Here is a 13,364-nt window from a genome sequence, read left to right as displayed (position 1 = left end):
CATTAGGGATAATTAATTAGATAATAGATAATAATTAAATCAAATGTAACTTATAACCAAACAGGAAAGAAACCTATGTACTAATGGGAAACTATTTCAAGTCATGACATACTGACAAACTACATCAATAAAGAGGGACATCAGTCACAGGTTGGAATTAACAAACATGGATGTGGCAGGATCTGCCTCTACAATATATACCAGTAGTTACTTATATCCCTTAACATACAGCTTTTTCCCTTTTTGTTTTCCTTTAAGCTGCCTTAAGGTTGTTAAAATCATCTTATTTCACAGTGTCATAAATATTCTATATCAGCTTGTTCTAATCCTTCATTGAAGTTATTTGATGTTCAAATGTCTGCATTATTCCATCAAATCATTTTCTTGACCTTTGCTGAGTAAGTCTCCTAATATTTTGGTAATTCAATGTTTCTGCAGAACTTCAGTAAAGTCTAGTGTTGGTCACAAGAAACGCTTAACTGAAATTAAAAAGACGAGAGGGTTGGGTGAAAAGAAAGATTGGGGAGAAATGATGAGATCAAGGGGTTTGTCTTGTTGTTAATCATTGAGTTAGAGCGGAAGTTGATCTCTGCTCAGTGGGCTCAGTCAGTGAGAACAAGACGAGACTCAGGAGGGAAGAAACTGACTTTCTCTATCTTAATATGTGCAGACACTGAATGCCGTTTTTATCATAATTTCATTGGCGTGTGTGCAGTTGTATCACACAGTGACAGAGGAGCACAGACTCACTAACAAACCAGCTGGAAGAGTTTTCATGGTGGTGTGTGTTGCACATCAAGATGTTTGCTGTTCACCTTATTTCCTTCTTCTTCTCCAAACTCCAGGAGGACCCCACAAAGAAGGTAAGAACTATTCCACAACTTTAACTAAACTTGTGTTCCAGTAGCAATAATTCTCAGTATTAAAGAGATTACTTTCAAGATGTAATCTGCTACAGACAAGGTATTATGATATTGACAAAGATTGCTGCACTATATTCAAACTGAAATGTCCTTTAAAACAATCAATCTGTAATATAAATAATTTGCTAAATTCTCAGGCAAAAAGTTTATGTATGGCCTTACTTTATCTGACATTTCCTGTAAAACATATCCGCAAATCATAGAAAGTTCAATAGAAAGATCACTTGTTGCTGTAATGTAGTGCCGCATCATTCAGTGTGGGAAATTCTGGTAGGATTTATCATATGATAAAAAGTTGACTTTTTAAACTGATTTTATGTATCCAGCACTTGACCTGCTGAGGTTTTGCAGATGTGCCAACATCTATTTTTACTAAATCCAAAAGATACGGCAGTAGCTTGTGCTGTAACAAGATGCTGTAATCATTAGTTACTGTGTCGCCATTCATCTCTCCTGAGCAATGATTAACATCTTTGCCTGGCAGTGTCACTACTCCTCCCTTAGTGCAGATGGGATCAACACACACTGTCCGACTCCCAGGGACAAAGTATTGACACTCCCATTCAAAAACGCAAATACAGTACATGCCCATACATGACGCCACAGTAATAGAGTATACAGGACGGGACTGAGCATGGGAAAGCTTGTTTTATATATACATATATTTTTGTCATTTCTTAAGAAGATTAGCCAATGTGTGGAAAATAAGTCCACAGTCTTCTCTGTTTCCTACAACATGTTCCACAATCAAGCGACACTCCCTGGATCAAGTTACTGTTAACCACAAAATGACCTTTGAGCTTTTGATACACAAGTATTACATCTGAATGCATTTAGTATGCTGCAGCAACTCTTGTGACATTTTAAATGTTTGCCACATGTAAACCTTCAAAATCAAAGATTCCAGCATATTTGCTGATAGAAGACAAATCTTCACAACTATGATGTGAATATACTCCAATTTTGAGGGACGAATAAACAAGATAGAATTTCCATTGACCTTTGTTCTGCTGCTCGTTTTTCTTTATTACTTTGTTGGCAAGGTAGAAACCAAAGAGTAAATCAGTATGCCTCATTTCTCTTTGCTTGTTTGCTAACCATTTACTCTGTTTCTCCTTTAATCTTCAGGTGGACAGGTTTCTGTACGCCATGCGTCTCCATGACGACCAGTTAAGTGACATCTCGGCTCGTTTCCAGGCTGAAATGAGGAAGGGGCTTTCAGCGGAAAGCAACGCTGCAGCATCAGTGAAGATGCTGCCAACACACGTCCGCTCCACTCCCGATGGATCCGGTAACTCACATTAATGGCTTTCACACTTTTTCAGGCTTTTGTGTTCAATGTGAATTAATATAAACTACATACAGTACAATACAGTTAATATAATGTTTCCTCATTTCTCCACTCATGCAGAGAAAGGACAGTTTCTGGCATTGGATCTTGGAGGCTCCAGGTTTAAGGTGCTCCAAGTTAAAGTGAGAGAGGGCATGGGGATTAGGAGGGGAGGAGTGGAGATGGTGGAGAAGACCTACCCCATACCTAAGGAGCTACTCATTGGGAGAGGAACAGAGGTACGGAGAAGAGGAAACATGGAGAAGAGGAAACATGGACAATTAAAGGCATAGAAACAAGGGATTGTGGAATTCTAGAGGGAACAGAAAAGACATATAGGATCTACATGAAGGTGAAGAGTTTTGAACAAGAATGGGAGCAGAAGTATGGGGTTGGAGTAGGGTGCATAAACAGAGAGGGTGTTGGAAAGTTAACACATTATGAACCTTCTTCTACAATGTCTTCCTGTCTTCTCTCCCTCTCTGTAGCTATTTGACCACGTGTCAGAGTCTCTAAAGGACTTCCTGCATGAGAAGAACATCAGTTTGGAGAAGAAACATCCTCTGGCCTTCACATTCTCTTTCCCCTGTGAACAGTCCACCTTAAATCAGGTAACTATACATCCATCTGGTCATCTGGTTTTCTTGACCTGCACCTGCAACATATGTTACTCTGTATATATTCCTTCTTTCTCTGTAGGGATTATTGGTAAACTGGAGTAAAAACTACCGGGCTCGAGGCCTCCAGGGTAAAGATGTGGTCCAGGCCCTCAGAGAAGCAATAGACAGAACTGGGGTAGGATGCCTGTATTCATTACAGTATACATACTGTTACTTACCGGTTTTTGACCCACAAACCAGTTTTCATTTATCAGACAGGCCAGTAAAGGTACTGAGACATGACTTTTTCATGAGGAGCTCATTCTATAGATCTACTGACTAACCCTTACCCACTTTTTATAACTTAGAGCTCACTGCACTGTTTCTGAAACACTTCATTTAATATACAAACTGTACTGTAGTTGATGTTACGTTAACCTTCACTCACTCTGTAACTCATTCTGAAGGGTATGGATGTAGAGGTGTTAGCCATGGTTAACGACACTGTAGCAACCATGATGACCTGCGGTTTTGATGACCAGTACTGTGATGTAGGACTCATTATTGGTGAGTACATTCATCTTCATACAGTTCACTTAGCTGTTTGAGGCATTTATCTGTGTTTTAAGCCCCCGACGTCTCCTTTCAGGCAGCACTGCCTGGAAGGCACTAGGATTAGGCAATGGTTAGGGTTAGAGTTAGCTGCCTTGAAGTCAATGGTCGCAGCGCTGCCTGGAAGGAGACGTTGGGGGCTTAAAACACCATTGAGTGTTAGAGGCAGAAAAAGGAACACCTGACAATATAATGCAGTCCAACAAAACAACAGTCTCAAAACTTATAATAACTGAACTGAAGCCTTCCTAAATGTCATAAAATATAGAATTTATGTTTAGTTTGAGAATTAACCTATTTGGGCCTACTATGATAAAATAATAAATGTTACAAAAAGTTTTTGTCCCTCTAGTGGTTGGTTGTATTAATGCATCTGTGTGAGGGAGGGGAGGGATTGTTTTGTGTGAATGGTTTTGCACTCTGTGTTTGAACCATTTTTACCAGACTAAGTGAAAAGGGGTTAGATTATAGTTATTTTAGGATTAGAACTGCATTTTAAGGTTAGATTAGGTTTAACATCTTGTGATCTTTGAAGATAGAAAATTAATTTAACCAGAGTAGAGTTGTGCCATATCACATAATTTGCGATAATTTTAATATCATATTATGTGATAAAATTCATACTGTGATAATGACAATATTCTGACTTGTTGACGTAATTGCCTGTTTATTTGGGAACTGTTTGGATGTCCACTTTGATGTATTTATATTTTATAGAGAATCTGAATGTCACGCAATTTTTTAAAAAGTTTTTAAAGGTTTTAACTGGATATTTGAAGGCAAACTGTTAACATCTATGCAGAAATATAAAACTATAACAATCATTTTGTTGCCATTATATGTTCTTGAAATAAAAATTATTGTTCAGTATTTTGTCATATCATCAAGGATTTCATTCTTGCAGATATTCCCTGAAATATCGTGATATTACTTTAGGGCTATATCACCCACCCCTAAACCAGAGCAAGTTTCTTTGAACAGTATTATGATGTATGCTTGTGTGTTTAGGCACTGGCACCAATGCGTGCTACATGGAAGAGCTGCGTCACGTTGACCTGGTGGAGGGAGACGAGGGCAGGATGTGTGTGAACACTGAGTGGGGAGCCTTCGGAGACGACGGGGCTTTGAATGATTACATCACAGAGTTTGACAGGGATGTGGACGCATCCTCCAACAACCCTGGAAAACAAATGTGAGGAGAGCGGCTTTGACTTTTCTCATGATATGTCATGTTATGGCACAGCATGTATAACACAATATCAACCTTGAACCCTTCTTGTTTCTTTTTTCCTCATGGCAGCCTAGAGAAGATGGTCAGTGCGATGTATCTGGGCGAGTTAGTGAGGCTGGTTGTATTAAAGATGGCTAAACTCGGACTGCTGTTTGATGGACATGTTTCTGATGCCCTGAGGATTAAAGGGAAGATAACCACGGCACATGTAGCAGCCATGGAGGAGTGAGTTATCTTTCTCTGTCTGTCTGTCTGTCCTTCCATCCGTCCTTCTCACTCTCCATCTGTGTAAAAACAAGTGATATCATACATGTTTGTCTATTTCAGATACAAAAATGGTCTGAAGAACACCAGAAACATTCTCATGGATCTTGATTTGACCCCAACATCTGATGACTGTGTTGCTGTTCAACATGTCAGCACCATAGTGTCCTTCAGGTCCTCAAATCTGGTGGCTGCAGGACTCGCTGCCATCTTGACTCGAATAAAGCAAAACCGGAATTTGAGGACATTAAGGATCACTGTAGGCGTGGATGGAACTCTGTACAAGACGCATCCACAGTAGGTTATTATGGAAATATTCACCAAAAATCACAATCATATGCCAGTGGTGCACATCAATAGGCCTTTTTCATTTGGATATACAGTATCTTGAATTATCATCCTGATTAGTCACATTCTAATAGCACACACCTTGAATTGTCATTGGTCACATTGTTATGACCTGTAAAAATACATTTGTAAGTATCTAAATTAGAATATAATTATGGATTTTTATCAACCTGCTACAATGTGCCAGACTTCTACATTGGGAAATTACAACAGTGATGTTGTTACAGCTGCTACAGATTACCAATAGAGGTTAAACATTAGACTTCTTCCATTTCAGGTATCCTTCCCGTCTCCATAAAGTAGTGCGGCGGCTGCTTCCTGAGTGCCATGTCAGGTTTGCCCTCTCAGACAGCGGCAGCAGCAAAGGAGCTGCCCTGGTAACAGCAGTCGCCCAACGACTGGCATCACGAAGGCGGCAGGTTAGGATTGTGTGTGTGTGTGTGTGTGTGTGTGTGTGTGTGTGTGTGTGTGTGTGTACTTAATGCTATCATATCTGGTATGACACAGTATCTCTTACGTGTATCGCAGGTGGATGAGACAATGTCTCCATTCAGACTGAGCCAAGAGCAGCTCCAGTTGGTCAAGACCAGGATGAGGATGGGGCTGGAGGCAGGGCTGAAGAGTAAAGGCCCCTCTGCTATCAAGATGCTGCCTTCTTTTGTGTACCGTACACCTGATGGCACAGGTCAGACACTAAAATTAAAAACGCACAATGTGTCCATGAATAAATTAAACTGAATTGTATAAAAACAGATAATCAGTAAACTCATCTTTTGTTTTGTTTTCCAGAGCGTGGAAAGTACCTCGCCTTGGATCTGGGAGGGACAAACTTCAGAGCATTGTTGGTGAACTTTAAAAATGGTCTGCAACAGAACACCCGGCTTTACCACAAGATCTACACCATACCGCTGGAGATAATGCAGGGAAGTGGAGAAGAGGTAGGACATTTTGTTGTAGTGTTACTACTAAATAATCCAGACAGAAGGACTGACAGTGGTAGGCAGACAGATAATGTGAAACTGGGGCTTGGTAAATGAAATACTCATAAAGAGTTAATGAGTATTTTCAGTAAATTACTAAACAAAGAAGCACATTACATGCAATTTTGTCGAAAAAAGCCTGTCAGAAGTGGAAGGTCAAATTCATTTTCTTTAAAACCATTAAAAAGCCAACTGGGCTGGATACTTTTCTTTCATTGAAAACCTTTCTTTGTCTGTCTCTAGTTGTTTGATCATATAGTGCAGTGTGTAAGTGACTTCCTGGACTACATGGGGATGAAGAACGCTCATCTTCCTGCAGGCTTCACCTTCTCTTTCCCCTGCGAGCAGACATCTATTGACACGGTAAGTGTGGACATCAGAGTTCAGTTATATAAGTTTAGTTTGTTACAACCACAGACAACATTTTCTCATAGGAATAGCAACCAATCAGTCAATGATCAAGTGAATAGCTTTTAAGAAAAACACACAGTAAAAATACACAAGATAACAGACACCAAAATGAGTAACATCCATTTTGTAACCTCTTTCAACCATTGTGTGTTCCTCAGGGCACATTGGTGAGCTGGACCAAAGGCTTCAAGGCCACAGACTGTGAAGGACATGATGTTGTGAGCATGCTGAGGGATGCCATCAAGAGACGCAACGTGAGTCAAAATACAACAGAATAGAGTTCATAATGACGATCTGGGTTTTGTCAGATGAGCTTAAAGAATAATGGGCCATTTTTCCTATATTTACTTATTTGTTTATGTACATGTAGGAGCATAGAGCCTGCAAGATGCACAAAACTGTGTCACTACAAAGTGAATGTAAATTATATTAATACATGGAGTCCAGACTCTGTCACTATATTCTTGTATACTGTAGAACAGTAGTTAAATATCAACTATGTATGTGTGTTTGTATGATTGTGTACGCACATGTTTATGTTTGTATAGGAGTTTGACTTGGACATAGTAGCAGTAGTCAATGACACAGTGGGGACCATGATGAGCTGTGCCTATGAAGACCCTGAGTGTGAAATTGGACTGATTGCTGGTATGTGGCCTTCAGTGTTTTCATTTTTTACAAACTGAGGACATTTGGGCTAGTCAGTAAGTTAGTGTGCTTTTCAAGCGTAGGTCTTGTATTGTGTTTAGGGTTGTGGTCAGTCCTGTAGTTATCATGGTTGTTGTTATAATTTGGGGTTAGAAAAAGCTCTCACCAGTCAGGGTCCTCACAAGTACTGTAAAAGTAATGTGATGTTTCTGTTTGTTGTTAAGGACTCTGGGTTCTGTCTCTAAACACAAGCTTTAGTTTGATAAGCAACACATATTCTGAATGCTTGCTTTATTGTTATTGTAATGTTTTATATAACAGAGATGATATGACTCTGTTTCAAAGGAACTGGCACTAATGTTTGTTACATGGAGGAGCTGAAGAACATTGAAAAAGCTGAACAAAAGACAGAAAAAATGGAAAGAAAAGAGGGGACCCCTGAAGGAGGCGAGGAAAAGGTTGAACAAGTCTTATGCAGTACTCACAGTGTTTAGTTTTTCAGTGTGCTGTGTTGATGTTAAATTAATATTTGGATGATAACCCATAAATGTAACCCCCTCATTTGTATCTGCTCACAGCTGGATGATGGGACTAAAAGAGAGAAAAAGGTGGGGGATTCTGAGATACCAAAGATGTGTATAAACACAGAGTGGGGAGGTCTGGGTGATGATGGCTCTCTCAATGACATCATCACACCTTATGACATTGAGGTCGACCAAAACTCACTGAACCCTGGAAAACAAAGGTTAGAAACACTGTTTGTTTGCATATGTATGAGGACATTCTCATACCTGTACATGTTTGTTAATCATGGTTTTGTGCTTGTGTGTTAAAGTGCCCATATTATGAAAAAATCACTTTTTCTGGGATTTGGGGTGTTATTTTGTGTCTCTGGTGCTTCCACACACATACAAACTTTGAAAAAAATCCATCCATGCTGTTTAGAGTGAGATACGGTTTCTGAATGTGTCCTGCCTTCAGTCTCTGGGTGAGCTGTTCAAAATCGGCACGGCTTGTGACGTCACAAGCCGAAACGAGCAGGCTAACCGCAACCATTAGCTCGTAGCGTTAGCATGCTAACGCTATGGCTAACGCTAGCATGCTAACGCTAGCATGCTACCTCGTTCTCAATAGCAAAGCACTACTACAACACACACAAGTTCACCATAATCTACAAAAGAACTACTTACATGTGCGCCCTCATTTAGAAGTCTCCCAGCTAATCCTGCCTTGTAACTGACCGAAGTTGTAGAAACAGCCTTTCTTTTACTGTCTATGGAGCTAGCTAGCTGACATGATCTACATCTGAGCTACTGGGCATGTGCAGTGCAATCAAAGATAGTACAGAAGAAGAAGAAGAAGAAAAGAGGTCTCACTCTGTAGCTAAAACAGAGACCAGCTGAAAAGAGGATCTGCAGCAGTGAGAGAGAGCACTGCAGTACAACACAAATATGGTGTTTTTTGAAAATTAAACCATGTAAACTTATTCTGGTACAACCTTAAAATACAATTATGAACCTGAAAATGAGCATAATATGGCTGCTTTAAGGCCCCATATTACTTGCATACTTTTATGCACATGTACATATGTGCCTTATGCTCCAGTAATTCTGTATGCTTTATATTGAGCTGTTCATTAACTCGATCAGGTGGCCACTTTGGTCTTTGTGGATCTAACAAATAATTTGTGTCTTTGTGAGTGTGCAGGTTTGAAAAGCTGACCAGTGGGATGTATTTAGGAGAAATTGTTCGTCAGGTGTTATTGGATTTAACCAGAGGAGGTTTGCTGTTCAGAGGACACGTCACTGAAGCTTTGAAAACACCTGGAATATTCCAAACCAAATACCTGTCACAAATAGAGAGGTAGGAGAAACTGTGTGTATGTTGTGTGTGTATATGTATATTTGTGTTTGAGACATGTGCAAATGTATACATACATGATGTCTCTTTCAGATATCCTATTCCACAGAATAAAGGTTTTGTCCCCAATAATGCCTTTTAAATCTGTGAAAGACACCTTCATTCTACCACACACACCAGGGCAGAATTTAGGTGTGTAGGACTGTAACTGTGTGGCTGTATTTTACTGTAATGCGTGTAACTGTGTTGCCTCCCCCTAGTGACCGCCTGGCTCTACTGCAGGTCCGATCTATTCTCCAACAGCTGGGGCTCGACAGCACCTGTGATGACAGCATCATTGTCAAAGAGGTAGAAGACAGGAAAAAAAAATGTCATGTTTGTAGACAAATAGCTGTTTAAGTGCAGTTTCAGAATTCTAACTAACTTTAAGGTCTGTGTGTTTTTAAAGTCAAATACAATTTTAAAGGACAATTCCGGCGCAAAATGAACCTAGGGGTTAGTAACACGTGTACCGAGTCGACCGTTCTCTGGGATATGTTTTGATGGTAATCGAATGTGTCTCTAGCTTGAGACAACAGCTGATTAGCTTAACACTAGGCTTTCGGGGCACTGGTAGAGTAAAAATAAATCGCTATTTCATACCACTAACAAGGCTCAAAATAGCACCACACTTCCACGGTAGCATAATGAGGGTCCCTACATGTAAAACTTTTTAAGTGTACAGACAGTTTATTAAAAAGATAGTTTATAAAGACATTACCTTTGGGTATACAGGCAGGCGCCATCTTGGGAAAATAGTCATGACCAGTCGAACCATAAACGCCCTGCTAGAGCTATGTTACTGGTTACTGGTTGCACGGCGTTCGTGGTTCAACTGGTCATGACTGTTTTCCCACAATGGCGCCTGCCTGTATACCTGAAGGTAATGTCTTGTTTTGAGCCTTGTTAGTGGTGTGAAATAGTGATTTATTTTTACTCTACCAGTGCCCCGAAAGCCTAGCGTTAAGCCAATCAGCGGTTCGCACTAGCTTGTTTCAAGCTACAGATACATTCAATTACCGTCAAAACATATCCCAGAGAACGGTCGACTCGGTACACGTGTTATTAACCCCTAGGTTTATTTTGCGCCGGAATTGTCCTTTAAGGACATAATCTTTGTTATACTGTAGCTGAGGACTGCAGGACAAACATAGATATTTTAACCAGTTGTCAATATTTTGACATTAATAATAATAATAGTCTATTTTACTACTCTAGTAGCCTCTCACAGTCAGACTACATCTCACAAGACTGTGTATATATATATATATAATACTGTGTACTGGACAATAGCAGGCCCGCTGTCAGGAATTATGGACAGGGGGACAACATTTTCTAAACTGGGCCCCACATTCAACCCACTCCAGCACCACAGACCTTTGCATGCACCCCCCCCGGATCTTGGGCAGAGGTCATCTGTACCCTTTGGAAGTGGTTGTCTGGCACACATAATGCAATGCAGCCATCATTCATGTTAAACTTTTGAACCTTGTTGACGACGATTTAAAGTAAGCGTTTAAATGTAAAATATCATCATTCTGCAACCCTATGGCCTATTTCTTGTCTCTGATTTGTCTCAAATACCAGAGAGAGGTTAAGAGTTTAAATTTTGACACACTACTGAGAAAATCATGTTCTCTGTTGCAACCTCACTTTGGCATTCAGTAAGATTTCTTTCTACTGGTTGAGGAGTGATATTATATTGTCTGGCTCAGCTAACTGTGGCACCAACAGTCTGTTAAGTGTTGCAATAATGATAATAGTTTTCATTGTTATACAGGTATGTGGAGCAGTGTCACGTCGTGCAGCTGTGCTGTGTGGGGCAGGAATGGCGGCCGTGGTCGATAAGATCAGAGAGAACCGAGGCCTGGACCATCTAAACATCACTGTAGGGGTGGACGGTGCACTCTACAAACTGCATCCACAGTGAGTTCTTCTTGTTTTAATTGTTGTAGTTGTGGAGTGCTACAGGCACAAAACTATTTAAAAAGGATTCAATTCAAAGTGTTTTTTCCTTGTTACTCCTTTATCTTGCTTCTTCAAAAAAACTTTCTAAAAACAAAATTGTTTTTTCTTCTGCTGCTGCTGTTTCTAGTTTTGCTGAAGTCCTTCAAGAAACTGCCAGAGTTTTGGCTCCTCAGTGTAACGTGACTTTCCTGCCATCAGAGGAAGGCAGCGGAAAGGGTGCTGCCCTCATCACAGCTGTGGCCAGACAAAAGCTGTAATGCCAAGTTCCCTCAGCACCGCTGTTCTTGTTGCAGTTGTCGCCTTTTGATAATTGACTTCAGAAAAGGCAGTGTCGAAAGCGAAGCATCATACATGATGAAGATGCACAAATCGTTCTTGAATACAAATACCTGGGAAGAGTGTTCGATTCACAGCTGAAATGTAATGAGAACACAGCCTGTATAGTAGAATATACTGTATAGCAGAGAATTCATCTGCTAAGAAAGCTAAACTCTTTTGGTGTCTGCAAGGAAATTTTATGAAACGTTTATCGAGAGTCTTTTAACTTTTTCATCGTGTGCTGGTTTAATGGTTTGTCTGTTAAGGACAAAAACTGTCTGTCTAACATTGTTAAGGTCTGCTCCAAGATCACTGGAGTCCAGCAGAAAGACCTCAGCTCTCTGTGGAAGGTACGAGTGGTTCAGAAAGCTGATAAAATATTAATTAACCTGACAATGCACTTTTTAGTGAACTTTTAGTTATGCCGTCAGGTCAGCGCTATTATGTTCCTGCATGGAAAACTAATCGGTATGCAAATTCTTTCATTCCTTCAGCCATTAGGCTACTGAACACAAACCGTTGATCTATGCTCTTGTTGTCACTGGCATGTTGATGTTGATGTGAATGCTTAGTGCTGTTGTTACTTTTGTACTTATTTATGACATGGATGGGATAGACTGTAAAAATGAAATGCCCCTTGGGGATTAATAGTTTTCTGTCTTATGGTCTGGGAGAGCTGCAGACTGTCATATATTGCCTCAGATACAAATGGATTCACCAACAGCTTCTTTCAACCTGGCAGCAAAGAGCCTGACCTGAAGAGCATAAAACATGCAGAGGTTTTCAATGCATGATCCCTCACAGGCTTCCCACCCATGAACCCAGCCGTTTGGGGTGCGTTGTGCAGCCAGCTAAGATGAAGGCACTGCTGCCAGGGAATAACTTCTGGTTCCCTATAAAATGTTAAGAACTGGATTCCAACTAAGGGATTTTTGCAAGATGACAACAAAACTTGTTAACCTGAAAATGTTTCATATTTGTTCCTCGAAAACCCTTATTTTATTGTCTGCTCTGTATTAGATATACACTACACTATCTGAAAATCAAAATAAATGTATGAATGGCCTAACAAAAATATTTTTCTTCACATATTTGGTACTTGAGGGCTTTACACCAGAGCCCTCTACTTTCCAATCATTACCAAATAAACTCTGGGAAAAGTGTGACACCAACAGCTGCTCAGTCACCTGATGCCAGTGTTAGCATTGCACTGATTAGAGTCTCTGCCTTTGATACCAGGGTTCAGTATTTAGTTTTGGAAGCAAAAGGGCGCTCATATCACAAATCACACCCTGCATATTACTCAAGGTTATCACTTTAAGTGAGACCAAACAAAAATGATATATACAGCTGCCATAACATTCCCTATGGCAACTGATAATAAGCTTCAGTTGTCAAAATGTGATTCTCTGAAGAACTAAACTGTCTCTTCACACACACACACGCACACACACACACACACACCTTCTCTTTGTCTCTTTTATACAACATACACCATATATTCTAAATAGATTGACATTAAATAATGTATTAAGTTAGTGTGAAGGAATCATCTGCTTCAAAGAACTAAAGAACTTATCAACAAAATTACTGATACAAATTACTGCAGTGTAAAAGTAGAATAGAAACGTGTGTGTGTGCGTGCGTGCGAGTCAGCAGTATCTCAGTATTGATGAAGGTTAAGAGGAGGATTGGAATGCTGCTGACCACATTTCCCAACAATAAAAACAACCAACACTCTGTTCCGTCTTGACTGACTCTCTGTCCTTGTGATCGCCTGTCTGTCTCTGCATCTGTGCCATTTTGTCCATTCTGTCTGTCTGCTTTATCTGT

General features: G+C 40.1%; 1 protein-coding gene across 1 annotated transcript; it reads left to right on the top strand.

Annotated features, from left to right (window-relative positions):
• Nucleotides 1-593: 593 nt before the first annotated feature.
• On the top strand, nucleotides 594-11,640 carry LOC116060693 (hexokinase HKDC1-like). Its single transcript, XM_031314417.2, has 21 exons — nucleotides 594-863; nucleotides 2,052-2,214; nucleotides 2,335-2,492; nucleotides 2,742-2,864; nucleotides 2,953-3,048; nucleotides 3,320-3,419; nucleotides 4,473-4,656; nucleotides 4,765-4,920; nucleotides 5,023-5,256; nucleotides 5,585-5,726; nucleotides 5,836-5,992; nucleotides 6,097-6,245; nucleotides 6,531-6,650; nucleotides 6,857-6,952; nucleotides 7,247-7,346; nucleotides 7,692-7,804; nucleotides 7,925-8,091; nucleotides 9,054-9,209; nucleotides 9,467-9,554; nucleotides 11,026-11,171; nucleotides 11,341-11,640. Exons 1-21 carry the CDS (start codon nucleotides 801-803, stop codon nucleotides 11,468-11,470), a joined length of 2,841 nt encoding a protein of 946 aa, XP_031170277.1. The 5' UTR covers nucleotides 594-800; the 3' UTR covers nucleotides 11,471-11,640.
• The last annotated feature ends 1,724 nt before the right edge of the window (nucleotides 11,641-13,364 follow it).

Source organism: Sander lucioperca, chromosome 3 (assembly GCF_008315115.2).
Source record: "Sander lucioperca isolate FBNREF2018 chromosome 3, SLUC_FBN_1.2, whole genome shotgun sequence".
Taxonomy (NCBI): domain Eukaryota; kingdom Metazoa; phylum Chordata; class Actinopteri; order Perciformes; family Percidae; genus Sander; species Sander lucioperca.
Note: the sequence above shows the minus strand (reverse complement) of the source record. Positions and strands in the feature narration are given on the sequence as shown.